At 43.4% G+C, this 20,569-nt stretch overlaps 1 protein-coding gene across 4 annotated transcripts in view; it reads left to right on the top strand.

The window, feature by feature from the left end:
* The first annotated feature begins 1,525 nt into the window (after nt 1–1,525).
* ADCK1 (aarF domain containing kinase 1) overlaps nt 1,526–20,569 on the top strand; it is a 116,367-nt gene continuing 97,323 nt past the window's right edge. The window contains exons 1-4 of one of the 4 annotated variants that reach the window (XM_055303566.1): nt 1,526–2,033; nt 4,003–4,155; nt 11,919–12,064; nt 14,376–14,459. In XM_055303566.1, coding sequence (XP_055159541.1) covers nt 4,044–4,155; nt 11,919–12,064; nt 14,376–14,459 — 342 coding nt within the window. In that variant the 5' untranslated portion in view covers nt 1,526–2,033; nt 4,003–4,043. Of the gene's footprint in view, nt 2,034–2,343; nt 2,533–2,597; nt 2,637–4,002; nt 4,156–11,918; nt 12,065–14,375; nt 14,460–20,569 lie in introns of those variants that run through there. The other 3 variants (XM_055303567.1, XM_055303568.1, XM_055303570.1) reach the window with 3 other exon arrangements.

Here is a 20,569-nt window from a genome sequence, read left to right as displayed (position 1 = left end):
GATTTCAGGAAGGAGGGGATTTAAACGAGTGTATTCAACATACCATGTTGAACTTGAAGGCTTAAAAATTAAAAAATGTTTAGATAATTAAATTTATACACACATTCATTGTAAAAAAATTTCAAATATTATAAAAGGGCACATGGTATAAACTGAAAGTTCTTTAGCCCCCACCCCCCATCACCCATTTCCACTCCTCAGGATAACTGCTAGCCTGATAGTAACATTTAAACTTAGACTGCAATTAGGTGCATACTAAGTTTTTAATATATTTATTATGTCTTCTCTCTGGTTTTAAACTTCCTATTTTTATTTAAATACCTTATGTCTTTTACTGTATTATACTGCAACTTTATGCTTTTTTTTTAAAAACAATTTTTTTTTCTTTGATGTTAACAACCATCTCTAGGGGAAACCCTTTCAACCTTTAATTCCCAGCCTGCAAGTCAGTTCTTAGTTTACGGAGCATTTCAAAATCTTCTGGGCAAAATTATTGTTCCATTCTTTATGTTCCTAGATCACTTTGTTCATACCTCTAGCTCATACTTCTCACACTGCTTGAAAATTATTCATGATCCTATCTTAGCATGTATACACTGCAAACTTCAGACAGCGGTAGGGGAGACTGTATTATGCAATTCTATACTACTGCTATCTCTGTATCAATTGTCTTAGTCTGTGGCTTGTCTTTTTATGCCTTTTGATGAAGAGAAGTTATTGAATTTAATGTAGTCCAAATTTATCAAGGTTTTGTATACACTTTGTGCTTGTGTCATATAATGAACCCAACCCTGAGATCACAGGATGTTTTCCTTTATTTTCTCTTAACCTTTCTGATTTTTTTTTTCCCCTTGAAAGTCTTTAATCTACCTGGAATTAGTTTTTGTATGTGAGGTGAGTGAAGTCCCACAGAGAGCTAGTTGTTTGAGCTCATATACTGGATAATGTGTCTTTACCTTTATCTGGATAATGTGTCTACCCATAATGCTAGCTCTTCATATAATCAAGATCCCACATATGCCTGGATCTGTTTCTGGGTTCTCTAGGCTAAGTTCTGACCACCACTTCTACCATCCTTATACTAATACCAAATGGCCTTAATTTTTACAGCATTAAAAGATAAATAAAGATATATGAAAGGCCGAGTCCTTGAAACACGTTACTCTCCTTGAGGAGTGTTTTGGCAACGTTTTACCCTTTGGTTTTGCATATAGATTCTATTTTTAGATTTTGACGGAGAAAGAGCACGTGCACAAGCAGGGGGATGGGCAGTCAGAGGGAGAGGTTAGAAGCAGGTTCCCCGTGGAGCAGAGCTCAAGTTGCCGCTGGGACCGGACTCTGGGATCATGACCTGGGCCGAAGGCTGAGGCTTATAACCCACCGGGCCACCCAGGTACCCTGCATATAAATTTTAGATAAGCTTGACATTTCAGGAAAGATTCTGTTGGAAATTTGATCGCAATTATATTGAATTGACAGATGCATCCCCACCCCACCGCACCCCCCATCTCGGTTCCCCCAGGAAGTGGCTCAAGAGGTATTTGTGGAATGAATGAAGGTCTGATGAAGGTCTCCAAAGTACATCTCATAAACACGCGAAGTAGGTCAACGAATGAACGAATGGGGGCCACAGATTAACCAGCAGCACATTCTCACCGTTGGGCAACTGTCAATGTCGTCTTCTCCTACTTGTTCTAATACCTTATTCAAAATACACAAACCCACAACCCGATTCTCCACTGAACACGACTCTGTGCCTCCTCCAGAAACAAGTTTTCAGGAAGGCTGTACGTCCGCGGTAGGGCAAAGAGACAAGGCGGTCTGACAGGTAAGGCGCCCTGACCCCTCCGGCTCCCGGGGATGCGTGGCCCGCAGGTGGGCAGCCTCGGGAACCACGGACTACAAGTCCCGGCAGGCCGCGCGGCGGTCCGCTTCGCGAGGCGCAGTCAGCGGGTGGCGGAGAGCAAGGGTCGGCGAACCCCGTCCGCCGGCTGCGGCGTGCAACCTGGCGCCGCGTCCTCGCGTCCCTCGGGGTGAGTAGGGCAGGCGCGCCGGGGCCGCACGGCGCGAGGAGCGCGGGGCAGGCGGTGTGTCCCGCCGGGCGCCTGCCTCCGCTCGGGCGGTGGGGAAGGAACCCTGGGCCTGTGCCCGGGTCACCCGGGACGGCGCGCGGCCACGTGACCGGCGGGGCCCCGCCCCCGCTGCGGTGGCTGCAGCCCGGCTCGCCGGGGGCGGCCGCGCGGACTGCGAGGGGAGGGCTGGGAGGGCTGGGCGGGGCGGGGCGGGAGGGCCTCAGGTGGCGCCCCCGGGAGACCTCTCTCTGGGCTGTTGGGCTGTCGCCGGGATGAGCGCGGGGGCTGAGCGTGGTGCGGAGCAGAGCAGGGGGCCCCGCGGAGATCCAGTGCCCCGGAGCGCCCCTGGTCCCCCCCACCTTGCGCGGGCCCTGCGCTGGCAGTTCTCACCGTGAACGTGCCGATGACACCTGTGTACGGAGAGCAGCTTCCGGAGGACACCTAGCCCAGCTCTCCCCAGGTTGAGCGGCGTTAACTTTCTCCTAGGCAGGAAGCCCGCAGATCCAGTAGGCATTGACTGCTCACGTCCGTGATAACTGGCACTTGGTGGGCGCTGTTGGGGAGGTATTTCGCCGAGTTGCAAGTGAATTAGACTTTCCCCGTCCCTTTTCATGTGTTTTCTTTAAGCATTTTCTTATTGCACAGGTTTTCAAACTGCATCAGAGTCACCTGGAGGGCTTGTTAGCACACGGAATGCTGGACCCCATCCCTAAAGTTTCTGATTCACTAAGTCTTGGGTGGGGAGCAAGATTTTGCATTTCTAACATGCTTCTAGGAGATAGAGATGCTGCCCGGGACATACATTTGAGTTCTTCTGCTTTGTAGGAAAAGGATTCCTGTTTTTTTTTTTTTTTTTTTTTTTAATATTTTTTATGATAGTCACAGAGAGAGAGAGAGAGGCAGAGACACAGGCAGAGGGAGAAGCAGGCTCCATGCACCGGGAGCCCGACGTGGGATTCGATCCCGGGTCTCCAGGATCGCGCCCTGGGCCAAAGGCAGGCGCCAAACCGCTGCGCCACCCAGGGATCCCCCCCCCCCCCCTTTTTTTAAAAGAGTCCTGTGAACTTAAAACACCAACTCTTCCTTCACACCTGGTTATGGGCCTTTGGGTCCTTGTTTGCCAGTTTAACTTTTTGTAGTTATGGTAAATATGTGCCTATTATGGCGTACAAGACTAATTTACTGCTACATCGTTTTATATACAGATTTTCACAAAGTCTGCACTTGAGTCATTTTTCCTGGATTACATCATCGTTTATTATGTCATTATTGGCTTGGCTATTTCTCAACAGCCCTCACAGATGTAAGATTTGACCTCTTTTGGGAGAGCTTGCATTTTATTCCTTCCTGATATGTACATTTTCTTGTCAGATAAGGGACCTATACGATAAGAATAGTGCTTGGTTCTGGCATCCATTTCCCCACTCCCTGCTCAGTCCCTTGACCCCCAACTCATTCACTAAATCTCCTGGATTTAGATTTTTGTGTTGGAGGGACTCCGGTGACCCACCTCTTACCTGCCACTTGCTCTTTGTGTTTGATTTTCCACTGTTCGCCCTTGAGTCCCACTTTCCTGGGATGAACTGAAGGGAGAATTTCTATTCCTTGCCTGAGTGAGATTTATTTTCCCTGTCTGCTCTGGGACCTTGGCATCAGCCAGGGATTCCTTTATTTAATCAATATTGATTCAGCCACCTTCTGGGCATCAAACTCCAGGAAAGGGAGTATGATTACACTTGACCTGCATCATTGGTGGCAAAGCAGGTTAGAAACCTGATCAGGCCAACTATATGGTCCCTGGGCATTGACTCTGCATCTTTCCACACTTAAGACATGATAGCATCATCTACCTTGTTTGGTTTTTAGCTACTTGATGAAACATTTTCAGGTTTCCCTGAAAACCTGATCACTCTTATTGGGTCTTTTCCAGTCTTGGGAGCAGACCAGAAGAAATAATGCTGAATTTCTTTAATGGCCTCGTTAGGAAATGGGAGGAGGCTGTGGTCACTTACAGGATTGATGGAATTGGAGCCCAAAGTGCCTTTCCTCTGGCCATTCTCACCTGTGCACCAAACAGGGAAAGGTGATTTCCATGCTTATTATCCTGAAATGTGGCATGGGAGGGGGTTGCGGATGGGTGGTAACTGATAAGCCAAGCCACTTCTTGGCCCACCACAAACAGTAAATGCTTGGTTCCCCGTTTAGTTGTGCCCAGGGGGTGGACATTTCATTTGACCATCAACTTCCCATTTATAGAGCTTTCCACACTTGCCTTTGGCCTTGTTTCATCACCCGCTGGGGTGTTCCCTGTGGCTTTCCCTTACTTATGCCTGTAGATGATAATAATATTTGTCTCATCTTACTGGGTTGTGTGGAATATCTAAGGAGATAATGAGTGCAAAGGGCTTTCTAAAGGTTGGTTGTTGCTAATATTGTTACCTGATGTTTAGGTTTTAGGGGCTCGGTATCCTCAGGCTCCCTTCACCTCCCAAAAAGTGTGTGCGCATGTGAGAGGTAACTCAGGTGGAAGTCAGAAAGACGAGTAAACAGAACTGGGCAAGGCAATTCATTAGCAAAGGGTTTAATAACGAAAGGTGTTTTTCATCGACAGACATATTTCACGGCTGACAGGGTCTTTTAAAATACCCTGAGGGAAGCGACTCATTTGCATGTTAAAGACTCACACCTTATGGAAAACTCCATCTCCAATCTATTTAGACGCACTTTGGCTCCTATATCATCTATTTTATGTTTTTCAATTTCCACCTCTTTTATTACTGAGGACATTTGCATGAAAACCAGGTCTTGGGAATTGTGTCTGCTTCCCTGAGGCTTCTCCTCCCAAGGTGGGGTGGTCTCATGGCTAGGGGTGGCCTTATTGCCCACAGGGACAGGCAGGTGTCCACCACACCAGGGAGGTGGTGTGTGTGTGTGTGTGTGTGTGTGTGTGTGTGTGTGTGTGTGTGTGTGTGTGTATAGACCCAATTACCCAATTGACAGCCCTGGGGTGGTTTTCACCTGGGAACCTGATTTGTTACTGGCTCATCATAAGCTTCATGGGCTGTAGGCTTTCCCCCTTGATTCATCCATTTAGTAAATACTTTTGGAGCACCTTCTATGCTAAGGCAGGTTTCGTAAACTGTAGCCGCTGGGCCAGGCCTTACCCATCACTTTATGTATTGTCTGTGGTTGCCATTGGCTTTGTGGTACAATGCAGAGTTGAGTAGTTCTGACAGTGGCAATGTAGTTTGCAAAGCTGAAAATATTTAATATATGGTCCTTTATGGAAATAGCTTATGACCTCTGTGTTGTGGGGGAGAATAGCGAGGCCAGAATGTGCCTGCTGTGTTTGAGGAATAGCAAGGACATTAGCACTTTTGAAGTGGAGTAAGGGGGAAAATGGAAAGGCCTGGGATGTTGGAGGAAACTGGGGGGCAGATCAGGTAGGGCTTTGTAGGCCAGTGCCTTAGGTCTTCTGAGTGAAGTGGGAGAGAGTTGAGAGCAGAGGGATGCATAATTGGACTGAGGCTTCCATGTTGCGAATAGATGGGGGAAAAATTCACTCTTATTCAATCATGTATTTGTTAGCAGGCTTATTAATTAATTATGTAATATGTTAACAAATTCTGCCCTTTGCATGTAATGAAAGAGGCAGAAATAGGACCAGATGCTTAGAGAAAAAAGCAGTGCATAATAAGGCCAGATAGGAAGGAGCAACTAATTCTTTTTTTTAATAATAAATTTATTTTTTATTGGTGTTCAATTTGCCAACATACAGAATAACACCCAGTGCTCATCGCGTCAAGTGCCCACCTCAGTGCCCACCACCCAGTCACCCCCACCCCCCGCCCTCCTCCCCTTCCACCACCCCTAGTTCGTTTCCCAGAGTTAGGAGTCTTACATGTTCTGTCTCCCTTTCTGATATTTGCCACCTATTTTTTTCTCCTTTCCCCTTTATTCCTTTTCACTATTATTTATATTCCCCAAATGAATGAGACCATATAATGTTTGTCCTTCTCCAATTGACTTATTTCACTCAGCATAATGCCCTCCAGTTCCATCCCCGTGGAAGCAAATGGTGGGTATTTGTCGTTTCTAATGGCTGAGTAATATTCCATTGTATACATAAACCACATCTTCTTTATCCATTCATCTTTCGATGGACACCGAGGGAGCAACTAATTCTAATTGGTTGGCTCACAAAAGGCTTCATAGAGGGATGAGGGACGGGGTTTGAGGGTGGAGAGGTATCTGGGAGATGAAGCTGGCAAAGTCTGATGGGATACGAATAGGATGGGCCTTGAATGCCTTACTAGAGAATTTGGACATTTTTGTCAGTGGAGAGGATATAGAATAATATGAGTGCCCATGAAGGTTAGGGTGATGATGACCTGGGTGGAGAGTAAAGGTCAGATGGGATATGAGGAAATGCATTTGGAAAGGGGAATGGTTGGGCAGTTCACACAAGATAGGATGGCCTTCCTCCCCTGCTTTGTTAATTGTATGAGGTTGCGCCAAATCCTGATCTCCCAGGTGCTAGGAGTTCTTCTACATAAGCTCATCAGTATTTCTGGAAAGAAGAAATGAAGTTTAAAATAGCAGTAAGGAAAAGAAGTCTTGTTTGCTGAATATGTTAGGCATTATATTAAAGCAGCATCTCATTTAATGCTCATAGTGACCCTAGGAGGGAGGTACTGTCAAGAGCTCCCTTTTGTCTGTAATTACATGGGAGGGCCCAAGGTTGTGACTTGCTCAAGGTCACACAGCTGGTGAGCAGTGGAGCAGGATTCTTCCTGGCTCCAGAGCCTGAATTCCTGACTGAGGCTGATTCCCTGGCCACTAGTGGCTCCATATGACCTTTTTAATGTGGGCTTCTCTGCAGGCCCCGCAGTGATGGTCTCTGGATCATCCCTCATGGACCTTCTTGCACCAATGATCTTAAAGAAGGAAGGTGTATAAGGAGCTGAGGTACACAGCCTAATGTAAGGCCTGCTTCCAGGTCCAGTTGGGAACCCGTGTCTTAGTGAGACAAGGTTGAGGGTGAACTGAGCACCCTCCCCTTTTTGGTAGAAGACACTACAGGCTGAGCGTATGTAGATAGCAAGGTGAAAGGGGAGAGTTAGGTGGGTACCTGTCCCGATATTAGAAGTGAGGCATGCAGAAGTCTCCAGAGACTGACAGGCAGGGGAGTAAGTAAGGTCCTTTACCAAAGCATGGCATTGGGAGAGGAAATAATGAATAATTGTAATAATAAGTATAATAATAAGAGATGAGTGGTGGTGGTAGTAGTGGTTGCTACTGTGTGCTACTGTAGGTGGCACCTTGCAATACGTTTTGCATGATTCCCTTGTCCCTTACTATCCCATCTGGTAGACACTGCTGTCATCATCCCCATTTTATGGACAAGGTCATAAGAGTCAGAGTTAGCAATTTGCCAATTTACCCAGTTGTTAAGTAAGTACAGAGACTCAAACCCAGGCATGCTGGACTGCATGTTCCCAACCACCATGTCTCTTTCTGGAAGGAGCCCTGGGCTTATTAAAATGTTGGCAGAAAAATAAAGAAATAAAAAGCTGGCATAATGATGTGGAGGTAGGGAGATTTTCATAAATAAAGAGAATATGGGGAAAAAAGAATATGAAGTAAATAAAGCCCATTCTACAAAGCAAGATTTTAATTTATTTTTATTTACAGACTCCATTCTTGGCACAGTTAGGAACTGAACCCAGGAGCTGAGCCAGAGCATTTGTGTTTAGGGAAACACATGGGTTTCTTACATTATTTCTTTAAAAATAATTGTTTGTAGTCACTCTTGTAGGGTGATCACAGATACCTGGGGTTGGGAGTAGGTATGATAAACTTGGAAGGCTTGCTTTTGGGCATGGTTTCACCGATGGATTTGAACACATGCAGCCTCTTTATTAAAAAGAAAATATTTAGAAGGATGGCTCTCAGACTTCAGCTTGCATAAAAATCACCCATTATGTTATTAGAATGCAGGTTCCTGAGTCCCACGCCCAGAGGTGGTGATTCAGTGGGCCAGAGGGTAGACCTCAGAATTTACATTTTTGTGTGTTTTTAGAAAAAATGTTAAATGGAGGTATAATTGACAGATAACATCAGTTTCAGGTGTACGACATAGTGGTTCAATATTTATATACATTGGGAAATGAGGACTGCAATAGGTCTAGTTAATCACCCTCACTACACAATTACAATTTTTTTTCTTGTAATGAGAACTTTTAGGATTTACTCTTAGCAACTTACAAATATATAATAAAATAGTAATTATTGTCCATGCTATACATTAACTTCTCTATGATTTATTTTATAACTAGAAGTTTGCATTTATTGATCCCCTTCACCCATTTAGCCCACTCCCACCAACCGGTTCTTTGTATCTGTGAGTATTTTTTGTTTTTGTTTTTTTTTTTAGGTTCCACATACAAGTGAGATCATATGGTATTTGTCTTTTTCTCTCTAACTTACTTCATTCAGCATACTACCCTTCAGGTCCATCCATGGTGCTACAAATGGCAAGATTTCATTCTTTTTTATGGCTGAATTCCATTGTATTCACCTATGAATCACATTTTCTTTATGCATTCATCCATTGATGGACATTTAGGTTGTTTCCATTTCTTGGCTATTGTAAATAATGCTGCAGTGAACATATGAATTCATATGTCTTTTTGAGTTAATGTTTTTGTTTTCTTTTAAATACCCAGAAGTGGAATTGCTAAATCATATGGTAGTTCTATTTTTAAGTTTTTGAAGACCCTCCATACTCTTTTCCATAGTGGCTACACCAATTTACATTCCTGTTAACAGTGTACAAGTCTTCCTTTTTCTTTATATCCTTGCCAACACTTGTTATTTCTCATCATTTTGATACTAGCCATTCTAGCAGGTGTGAAGTGATATCTCATTGTAGTTTAAATTTGCATTTCCCTGATGATTACTGCTATTGCACATCTTCTGGTATTTTTTTTTTCTTTTGCTATTCCTGTTGGCAATTTGTATGTCTTCCCTGGAAAATGTCGATTCAGATCTCCTGCTCGTATTTTAATTAGATTTTTAAAAACTATTGAGTTGTATGAATTCTTTATTTTGAATATTAAACCCTTATCAGATACATGATTTAGAAATATTTTTCCCATCCAGTAGGTTGCCTTTTCATTTTGTTGATGGTTTCCTTTGGTGTATGGAAACTTTTTAGTTTCACGTAGTCCCATTTGTTTACTTTTGCTTTTGTTTGTTTTGCTGTTGGTGTCAGATTCAAAAAGTCATTGCCAAGACTTATGTCAAGGAACTTACTGCCTATGTTTTCTTCTGCAAGTTTTATGCTTTCAGAACTTATGTTCAAGTCATTAACCCATTTTGAGTTAGCTTTTGTGTATGGTATATAATAGGGTTCCAGTTTCATTCTCTTGCATATGGTCATCGAGTTTTCCCTTCACCATTTTTTAAAAAAGACTATCCTTTCCCCATTGTATATTCTTGGCTCCTTTGTTGTAAATTAATTGTCCATATGTATATAGGTTTATTTCTGGACTCTCTGTTGGGTTTCATTGACATATGTGTGTCTATTTTTATGCCAATGCCATACTGTTTTGATTACAGTTTTGTAATATAATAGTATAACCAGAGACCATGATACTTCCAGCTTTGTTCTTCTTCCTCAAGATTGCTCTGGCTATTTTGCTTCTTTTGTGGTTCCATACAAATTTTAGGATAGTTTGTTTTATTTCTCTGAAAAATACTATTAGAATTTTGATAGGGATTGTAATGAATCTGTAGATTGCTTTGGGTGATATGGAAATTTTAACAATATTCTTCCAATCCATAAACACCAAATATCTTTCCATTTATTGCCTAATTTCTTCATTAATATTTCATAATTATCAGTGAACAAGTCTTTCACCTCTTTGGTTAAATTTATTCCTAGGTATTTTATTTTTGATGCAATTATAAATGGGATTGCTTTCTTAATTTCTCTTTCTGATTATTCATTATTAGTGTATAGAAACACAACAGATTTTTGCATGCTGATTTTGTATCCTGTACCTTTACTTTATTTATTCTGACAGTTTTTTGGTGGATTGCTTAGGGTTTTCTGTATATAATATGTCATTTGCAAATAGTGATAGTTTTACTTCTTCCTTTCTAATTTGGATGGCTTTTACTTCTTTTTCTTGCCTAATTGCTCTGGCTAGGACATCCTGTATTGTGTTGAATAAAAGAGGCGGGAGTGGACTTCTTGTCCTGTTCCTGATGTTAGAGGAAAAGCTTGCAACCATTCACTAGTCAGTATGATATTAGCTCTGAGTTTGTCGTATATGGTCTTTATTATGTTGAGGTATGTTCCCCTGTACCTACTTTGTTGAGAGTTTTTAATCATAAGTGGATGTGGATTTTGTCAGATGCATTTTCTGCATCTGTTGAGATGATCATGTGATTTTTATCCTTCATTTTGTTAATGTAGTGTAAGAAATCTGCATTTTTGAAATGGACGAAGATTGTAAAATTAAATCTAAATATATGAGTTATACTAAATGCCAACAGAAAAGACCAACTATATGTTGTTTAGAGAGATGATATAAAATGTAAGTTGAAAGTAGAAGAATGGAAAAAGATGTATCTGTGAATACTTAAAAAAAAAATCTGTGGTTCTACTATGAGGCATGGGTCCAAATAGATTTTAAAGAAAACACAGACAAGGCTGTGTGCAGCAATAGTTTCCTACAAGGAGGAAACAGAGGCACAGAGCAGGGAGAGGATGGTCAGAGACTGAGTCCAGAGCAGAACCAAACAGTGATGACCTGGATCTTCCTGCTGCATCTGTACAGCATTTGCACATGTGGGCGGCTTAGTGATTCCCTTCTCCTGGGTGGACTTCTCTCCTGCTACCTGCCACTGTGTTCAAGGATTTTAGTTTCATACAGAGTTCCTAGAAATTGAAGGGGAAACAGCCTCCTGGGTACAGTGGGCCCCAAATGCTTCAACAATACACCTGGTGGACTGAGCTAGTTCTGGTAGTTCTGGTATCAGGGAGCCTTGTCCACTTAATCCCACTGACTGAGAGTGCATCTGGTTAAACAGATCAAATCAGCAGGTGGACATTGAATCCCTAATTGCAAAGTACCCTGCAGGACCGTGAGTGGACACTGTAATTATAGTCGTGGTGTTTGCCTTCAGGGGGCTCACGGTTTAGACGGGTGGCAGTTTACTCTATCTGAAATCAATATTTTGGAAATCAGCCAGACGTGGAGAGCTTATCTGGCTGCTTCTGACCAGCTGCCGTTTCAGCTGTGGCCTGAGCACTTCTGACCTGTGTGTGCATGGTGGTGAACAAGTTATAAGTGATGATGGCTGGCATGCTTTCCACTTTCCCCATCTGAGATAGCACTTTCCTCACATATTCATCCTCCTTCCTCTGACCCTCTTTGATTTTCTTCTGTTATTGATACCAGCTGGTGTTCTAAAAGGCCTGTTTGCTTCCCACCTGTCGTCCCACCTAGAGTGTAAGGAGCACATGGGCAGGAACTGTGTTTTGTTCCCTCTCCCCCAGGGCCTAGAATGGTACCTGGCGCCCTGCAAGGAATAATGACTTTGAGACTTGGTGCCAGGTCCTCTGCTAAGCATTTTATATACATGATCTCCTTTTATCCCAATAACTTTTGAGGTAGGTATCCTCCTGTTTTACGAGTGAGGAGATAGATCAACAAGATTAAGAAAATGACCCGAGGTCACATAATCTATGAAGTGGCAGAGCCTGGATTTGAATCCTGGTCTGACTTAACTGTGGAGCTCCACTGTTTCTCGTTCTCTCCTTTCCTTCTACAGGGTCTGGGAACATGGCCAGAAGGGTTCTGAAGCTTGCTTCGTGGACCGGCGTGGCTCTTACTGCCTCGGGCTTCTATCTATACAGTAACAAGTACTTGGATCCTAACGACTTTGGTGCTGTCAGGGTCGGCAGAGCAGTGGCAACGGTAGGTCTTTCTCCTTGTCAGAGTGGCAGGGGAACTGCAGTATTCCCTGCAGGTGTTTGTACCTGTAACAGATGTGGAGTTACCCGCGTAGCCTTACATGTGCAAGACTCCCTCTGCTCAGCTGCACAGGCATGGCTGTGTGCCCCCATGTATCTGTGTTCTTGTATGCCTGACCGCTGTCACCCTGAACCCAAATAGAATGGAATTGCACAGGGTCTCTGTTGAAGCCTTTACATTTTAGACTCTGTATCTTACTTTAGTGACAGACCTGGGCTGGTACTCCTCAGCAAATGCATATGGCAAGACTTTGCAGCTTTGTTGAAATTCTATCAGAAAACGCTTTCTCCAGGGAGCTAGTGTGCGTGGTTTCTGAGGCAGGGCTCATACTCGGAGCAGCCTGGCTTTGGAGAACTTTGAGGATCCCTTCATTTTGCACGTGTGAGGGCGGCTTAGTAATACCAGACTAACAGAGAATCTGAGTTGTAAATTTCACCTTTAGAGGTGTTCTTCAGTGGCCCGGGAGCATCCTTCTTGTGTGATCGTGTCCTCTTAATGCTGCTGAGAGCAACTCTCCCAGACATGCGTATATAATTGCCCAATCGGTGGGTAGATTGCCACATGCTTCAATGCTTTCTTTCCTCCTTTGTCTGCTGCAGGGTGAGCTCATCTTTTCTTCCCCTTGGTGTGGATAGACTCTGATGCACAGTCTGTTTGGGTTGTTGTTGTTGTCTGATTGTTTCCTTAATACTCAGTGTTGTGAAGTCTTCTCCCGAGCGAGTTACAGAATCTAGATGGACAAATAAATAGGCATGGGATATAAAATGATTCCTGAGAGCCTACTGAGTGCCTTTCTGGGGCCCAACATTGTCTTATATGCTTTGAGAAGTAGAAATGAACTATCCCACCTAGACCCGGCTTTAAAGGAGCTTATGATTGAGGAGTGCTCACATGAATGGGTCAAAAAACAATCAAAAGCCATGGATTGGGTCAAGATGTGTGACTCAGGTGACCACTTATGGCACCTCAGACACAGAACTGAAACCTGTAGGCTGGGAGTCAGGATGAGTGCCCTAGGGCAAGCAGGCTTCAATGGAACCTTAGGGATTTGAATACAGTTGGCTCTTGAACTATGTGGGGGTTAGGGTGCCAACACCCATGCAGTCAAAGATCCAGGTATAACTTTTGACTCCTCCAAACCTTAATGTCTAATAGCCTACTGTTGACCAGAAGTCTTACAGATAACATGAACAGTTTATTAACACAGTGTTTGTGTATCATATGTGTCATATACTGTATTCTTAAGGTAAGCTAAAGAAAAAATGTTAAGAAAATCATAAGGAAGAGAAAATACATTTATAGAATACTGTAATTTACTATCACCACCACCACCACCAACAACAAAAACAACCCATCTATAAGTGGATCTGCACAGTTCAAACCCATGTTGTTCAAGGGCCAGCTATAGCTGGAAACGAGGGAGGAGGGCATTTACCAGTTCTTTATAAACCAGTCACCAGGGCTCTGGTCTTGATTGGCTTTGTGCCTTGTTCAGTGACCAGCTCTTGCTTGTGGTTGGTGTTCAACACACTTATGTCAAATGGAATAAAGCTTTGGGGGTGTAGACAAGGGAATAGACTTCTTTTGGTATCAGCTGTGTCAGCCCCTTAACTTGGAGGGGCCTCAGTTGCTCAGTTCTAAAAGGGAGACTTTGGCCTGTCTCCTCCATGTCTGAGATATCTGGAAGCCTAAAATTTTCTGATTCACCAAGTATATGGGGACTTCTCCTAGACTTTTGGCCAAGGGACCCAGAATCAAAACTTAGGCTATCAGAGCAACATAAATATAAAATAATGTTTATTTGTGATAATAAGTTTATCCAACAGCATGCATTCAACTAGTCCTTACTGAGCATTTACCTATGTGCCTGGCATAGGAAAAAGGTACTGGGGGTACAGTGATGAGTGGGAGAGATAAGCCTCTGTGTTTATAGAGCTGAAATTCTAGCAAAGAGAAGATAGTCCACATATAAGGAAACAAATGAACAAGGTAATTTAGGGTATGATCATTTTGTTACGATAAATAATTGAGAGTTCCTGGTGTGTTAGGGCTCTCTGCAGAGGTGGCATTCGTGCAGAGTGCTGCTTGACAGGAAGAAGCCAGCCAGGCTAAGATCTGGGGACAGAGCATCTTAGGGGAGGGGTTGTCTACTTCTCTAGACATATTGCCTATGTCGGGGGCCTGTGGCTGTAGGGGTGCCAAGGAGCAGTCTTTGCTGTCCAGGCACTAAGCCTTTCTTTTCCTTGGTCCACAGACAGCTGTCATCAGTTATGACTATCTCACCTCCCTGAGGAGTGTCCCCTATGGCTCAGAGGAGTACTTGCAGCTTCGATCCAAGGTAAGGAACCCAGGGGACCCATCTGAGCCAGGCTAGGACTGGGTAAGTCTTGAAGTAGCTGTAGAGCCTGAGAAATTCCTGCATGCAGCTGGAGGTGGGAAGGGGGCGGTGTGGGAGATTGAGGCCGGGGGCTTGGGAGCCAGGAAAGGAGGACTTGCTCCTCATTGGAGATGTTTTTGTGCTGATGGGCCAGGCTGCCAGGCTGCCATCAAGGTGGGTCCCATGGCACTCAGGTTATTAATCTACGAGGCACTGTCAGGGAGGCTGGTGCGTGTTTCTGGGGAGCACAAGGTGTCTGGGATGACTCAGGAGGGATGAGTCCTGTTCCTGAGATAACTCAGTTGGCTTCGGAAGTGCTTTGTCAGGTAAAACCCGACTGAAAAAGGTTAATTGCTTTCCAGTCCTCTCAAGACTACACTGGGGCTTCTTGCTAAGCCGCTGAGTGGAGCTGTCGACCCCACACCTTTTTTCCTCACTTGGGATAGGTCCATTGATTTTGATGCTGTGACTAGATGAGTGAGGCAACAAGCAAGAAAGCAAGAAGGCATTTTTTTTTTTTTTGGATGTAAGTTGAGTTTGGGGTCAAGTGTAGATACTTTTGTTTCCTCCAGAGAGAGGTTTGTGATAGATCTATATGTCTTTGCTCAGCCTGGAATGCCCTTGGCCCCTTAGAAAATTTCTAGTCATCCTTTTGGCCTCAGCTCAAATACCTTTCCTCCGTGACACTTTCCTTCTCAGTCATTCTTGGTGAATGGGGTAATTAACTTTAAAATTTTTATTTAAACTTTTCATTATAGAAATTTCAACCATTAATGAGAATAGAATAGTATAATGAACACTTATACAATTGTCATCCAGCTTCAGACATTATTAACATTTTGTCAGTCTTGTATCATCTACTTGCTCCTTCATTCATTCATTTTTAATTCATTTATTTATTTTTGCTGAAATATTTAAAAGCAAATCTCAGGCATCATATTATTTAATTTGTAAATACTTAACTCTGTATCTCTAGTAGATAAGTACCTTAAAAAAGCTTAAATACCATAATCATAATTAACAAAATTAAAAAAAGATTTTATTTATTTATGAGAGAGAGACAGAGAGGCAGAGACATAGGCAGAGGGAGAAGCAGGCTCCCTGTGGGGAACCCGATGGAAAACTCCATCCTAGGATGGTGGGATCACGACCTGAGCCAAAGGCAGATGCTCAGCCATTGAGCCACCAGGTGCCCCATAACTAACAAATATAACAATATTTCCTTAATAACTTCTAATAGCTAGTTTATACTCAAATATCCTTGTTCCCAAAAATGTCGTTTTAAAGTTGGTACATTACAATCTGGATCCAAATGAAGTGCATATATTGCATTAGGAAACATCAACCAAAATCTTCTCAAATCTATAATATTTCCCTTCCCTCCTCTTTTTGAGCTATTTGCTTGTTGAAAAAAGCAGATCATTTACCCTATAGAATTTTCTGTATTCAGGATTTGGCTGATTGCATCATCAAAGCATCATTTAATGAGAAATAGATTCACATAGCATGCAATTCAAAGTATATAACATTTGAACATACAAAATTATTCTTCTCTCCCTTCCTCAGGTACCCAGTTTTCCTGCCTGGAAGTGATCATCATGTCATATGGGTCCTTCCAGAGATATCTTCCTTTTTGAATTTAATCATTCTGTCTTTTTTATTTCTACCACAAATGATAATTGGTTACATGCCTTCCTCTCACTTTAGACTATAGATTCCTTTAGATGAGGGATTGGGTCATCTTTTTTATATTTTCTACCTCTGATGATGATACCTAGGACTGAGTTGACTTAATGGCTGTTTCAGGCTACACCCTACTAGCTCCTTCCTTGGGAGAGAACTAGAAAGGGTGCATGGTTTGTATGCAGAAGACCTGAATGTGTGCTCTGTCTTTAAGGTGGTCATTTAGCCTTTGGAACTACCATTTTCCTTGTCTGTAGACCACAGTTGGCTATAGCACATATTGAGGCTTTAGATAATATCTGAGACAGTGTGTTGTGAAGTCTAAATGTGAAGCAGATATCAAAAATCAGTCGGATGTCTACTAGGAGGTGTGCTCCATGAGGACAGACACTTGGTCTTCATGTTCGCAGCACCAATAGCAGTGCCCAGGACACAGTAGGTCTTGAATAAAGGTTTGTTGAGCAAATGAATTGATGAAATGTTAGTTTGTGTCAGAAGATCTCAAAGCCCCAGGCTCTGAGACTGATGCCCATGCCCACCCCCTGCTTTTCCCTATCCCTCTTTCTCCATTGAACCAGTGTTCTGAGCCTCACAGCCCACCAGAGAGACATTCTGCACAGAGGTCCAGGCCAGGGCTCAGGGGCAAGCTCTCTGCAGAGCAGACAGGGGATGGGTCATGTGGAGACAGTGGCCCTCATGTGTAAGTCATCTGAAAGGCAATGGTGCCACAGTTCCTGGGAAAGTTGACAGCTTTAGGGGATGCAGGAAGGGAAGTGCAGCCTGGTATTTGGCAAGAGGGTAGCACGTGGTAGCTGACACAGATAACAAGAGTGTAGGCTGGTCCCTGGGAGTTGTGCCTGGGAAGGGGAGCTGGCGAGAGTAAATACTGCAGGAGTGTGTTCTTCCATTGGAACACTTATCTGTTCTTGTCTTCGTGACTGATAACGGAATGAGTGAAGGGTAAAACATAATTATCTCACCTGTCAAGTCAGCATCTCCAGGTCCCAGAGTATGCCAGAGCCAAGAGACAGTGACTTAGAGAAGCAGTTTCAAGGTTGGTGCTCGGCTGGCTGGTATCTGAGTGACTCAGCTCCACATCAGGAAGGGGTGGGAATCAAAGTTTTCTAGAGGTGCAGTGGCATTTTGCTGGGCAGCTGAGGGGGTGTGTGCTTTGAAGAACCAGACTCCTAGTGTCCAGGATGCTTGTAACCAGAGGCAGCAGGTGTGAACCAGCTTGTCCAGAAGGCAGAAAGAACTCATGGCTGATACAGGTGTTCAGACTGGGCTGGAGGAGGCAAGGCTGAGTTGATTCTGACCGAGGCAGTGTGGTATACTAGATGTATGTTCATTTTTCAGCTCAAGAACCATTCATATTTGAGGAGTAGCATCTAAAACTTCCTTTGGGGAGCCACCCATATCTCATGTATTTACCATGAGGTTTGAGTGAGGCTAACTCCACCTTCAGCTCCAAGAGTGGGCACATGACTTAGGCCATCTGTAGAGTCTATTCCTGTAGCCCTAGAGATTGATTCAGGGATGGGCATCTGAGCCAGTGTTGGTCAGTGAGTGTCAGGTCTAGGACTTTTGGGGGTGTCCCTCATAGAACACTGCCGTTTCTGCTGTGTTAGCTGCAAGTATAGGATGTTGACTTAGAGCTGCTGGCAGCCATCTTGCCATCATGAGGCGACAGCCTGTCGTGAATGGAGTCAGTATTGTAGAGAGACGTGTCATTGGAGTCCCTAGATCTTGCTGAGCCTGAAACTAGATTACCACTGGACTTTCCAGTTAGATGTGCCAGGAGATTATCTTTTTGCTTCAGATGGTTTGAGATTAGTTTTCTGTTACATGCAATCAAATGATTCCTAATACACTGGGGACTCCTGGAGAAGCATCCTTGATCTTGAAGCACATGTAGGGTTTTGATAGATCTTAGAAGGTCTGGTAATTCAAGAAAAGAATGAAATTCAGAAATTCCAAGGCCTAAACAGAGTGAGGAGGGGTTTGCATGGTGCTGGGTAGTATTGTGGGCATTTTGGCCTTTCAGGCTCCTGGTCGGCCACCACGCACGCACCTGTATTGCCCTATCTGTAAAGTGGTGGCAGTGGCCTTTGCACCAGCTGAATCTGGAGGAACAGAGATGAGAAGCTTTATTAAATTAAACACTGTGGATTCTTGAATATGGCCAGAGGGGAGATTGAGAGGCACAAAGTTTGTCTCAGTGGCTCCTTATCATTTTAATGAACAAGTTAATATTTTTCTATTTTTCTTATTTTTACATCTGTTAATTAGAATTCTTCTGTAAGGAAGAGCTATCCCTTCTCCTTTAGTTGCTTATTTAATTATTTTTATCATATGAACTCATGGATATTTTTAATATTCTATGGATTGTAGCCTGAAACCATCATTATTTTTATTGTTCAAATTCTTCTAATTTTGGCCATTGGGAGCTCCTTCAGGTTGATTTTTTTGTGTGTGTGTGTCATTTTTGCACGTCTCTATTCATTTTTGAGCACTATCTTAACTTTTTTTTTAAAGGTTTATTTATTCATTTTAGAGTGGCAGAAGGGAGACACACACACACACACAGAAAGAGAGAGAGAGAGAGAGAGAGAGAGAGAGAGAGAGAGAGAATGCAAATACATTAGATGAGGGGCAGAAGGAGAGGGAGAGAGAATCCTAAGCAGACCCTCTGCTGAGCACAGAGCCCCATGGGGCTCCATCTCACAACCCTGAGCTGAAACCAAGAGTCGGACACTCAACTAACTGAGCCACCCTGGCGCCCCCACTATCTTACCTTTCTAATCTGCAGACTCATCTTGTATTTTCCTTACCCCAGCCCTGGAATCAATCACTTCTCCAAGGAGTCCTGGTTCCTTTTATTGGAGAATGGTATTTAGAAACCAAGATGTTGGTGCTAGATACGCATATTGCTCCTGGAGTGCCATTGTTTTTAGGCCCTTCCAGGAGGTGGAGCTAGGAAATATATGTATGTATATTTACTCATGCTTACACACACCTGTTAAAAAACTGTGAGTTTATACTGATATTTCCAATTCCAGTCTAACATCACAGAGTTTATTTTAGCTCTCTCCCATTCCTTATGTGTAACTTATTTCTCTGAAAGTGACAGCCTGTTATTATCTACAATATATTCACTTACTTGTTCAACTAGTATACCCTAAAATAGTTAAAACCCTTGGGGCATATAGGAGCAGAGAGAATGGCCCAATCTGGGTGAGACTGAATGAGTTAATGGGGTGTTTGAGCTGGGTCTGGAAAGGTAGATAGGATTGAAACATGTAACACTGGGGACAGGTGATTTTGCTTGAGGTTGATGGGTAGAATTTTGGGGATTGTCTATAAAAAACAGATTAGTTCAGTGTTACTGGGGACTAAGGTATACTAAGCAAAGGGGCATACTGGCAAAGAGAATTAAAGCTAGGTCACAGAGGGATAAGAGGCGAAGGGGTATACCAGGGGTAGTAGGGAGCCATGGCAAGTTCTTGCGTAAAGTTTTGTTAAGCCTTCAGTGAATGAGAATGCTTAAAGTCATCAGTCACTGAATATTTTTCGATGTGATATAATATCGTACTCATCATCTGATAGAGTAGAAGCATGAGAGAGGGAGGGAGAGAGAGGGATCACAGGTGCCTTTTCCTTTCTTAATCAGTGTCCTAATATAGGAGGGGGCCTCAACTGCTGCTTTGGGAAGCTTTTGAATTGAATCCCATTTCTTGTTTCTGAGTAGGTCACTGGGCTCCTATGGTGTCAGATGCTTCAGGTCATTGGTATGTGTATGCATCATATTAGTTACTCTAGTATTTACTATTGGGGCTTGAGGAGGTAATGGTTAATAATCTTTTCCTCCTTGTCTGAGAAGCAGAACAAAGGAGATGCAGGTCTCTGCTAGAAAGAGCTGAGAATGTCAGCTTTATTACTGATAAATGCTGGGCTGGAGCATGTCTTGGGTCTGTGAGCAAGTGGACTTGTACTTCAGTCCTGAATTTGATAGACTTACCTCCACAGGCCAGGCACAGATATGGCAGTACTAGTCTCTAAGAGGGGAGCCTGCCTCTTAGGACAGGGAGGAGTGGAGCACCAGTGTGTCTGTGGGTGTGTGCGAATCCCAAAAAGGGAGGCAAGAGGAAGGGGTGGGCTGAGCATGACTTGTTTCTTTTTCCCAAACTCACCAATCTAATTGGTGAGTCCTCCTTCCACAGGAAGTGAGAGGGAAAAGAGAGGCCAGGAGCATTATACTTCTAGTGGGGCTCCCATTAAACAGAGATAGGAGGTTCACCAATAGTACTTATTCACCTGCAGACAGCAAATAGCTATAATTTTGCTATAAAAACCTTTCATATCCATTAAATTCTGCTAATGTTTACACC

Source organism: Nyctereutes procyonoides, unplaced genomic scaffold (assembly GCF_905146905.1).
Source record: "Nyctereutes procyonoides isolate TBG_1078 unplaced genomic scaffold, NYPRO_anot_genome, whole genome shotgun sequence".
NCBI lineage: Eukaryota > Metazoa > Chordata > Mammalia > Carnivora > Canidae > Nyctereutes > Nyctereutes procyonoides.
Note: the sequence above shows the minus strand (reverse complement) of the source record. Positions and strands in the feature narration are given on the sequence as shown.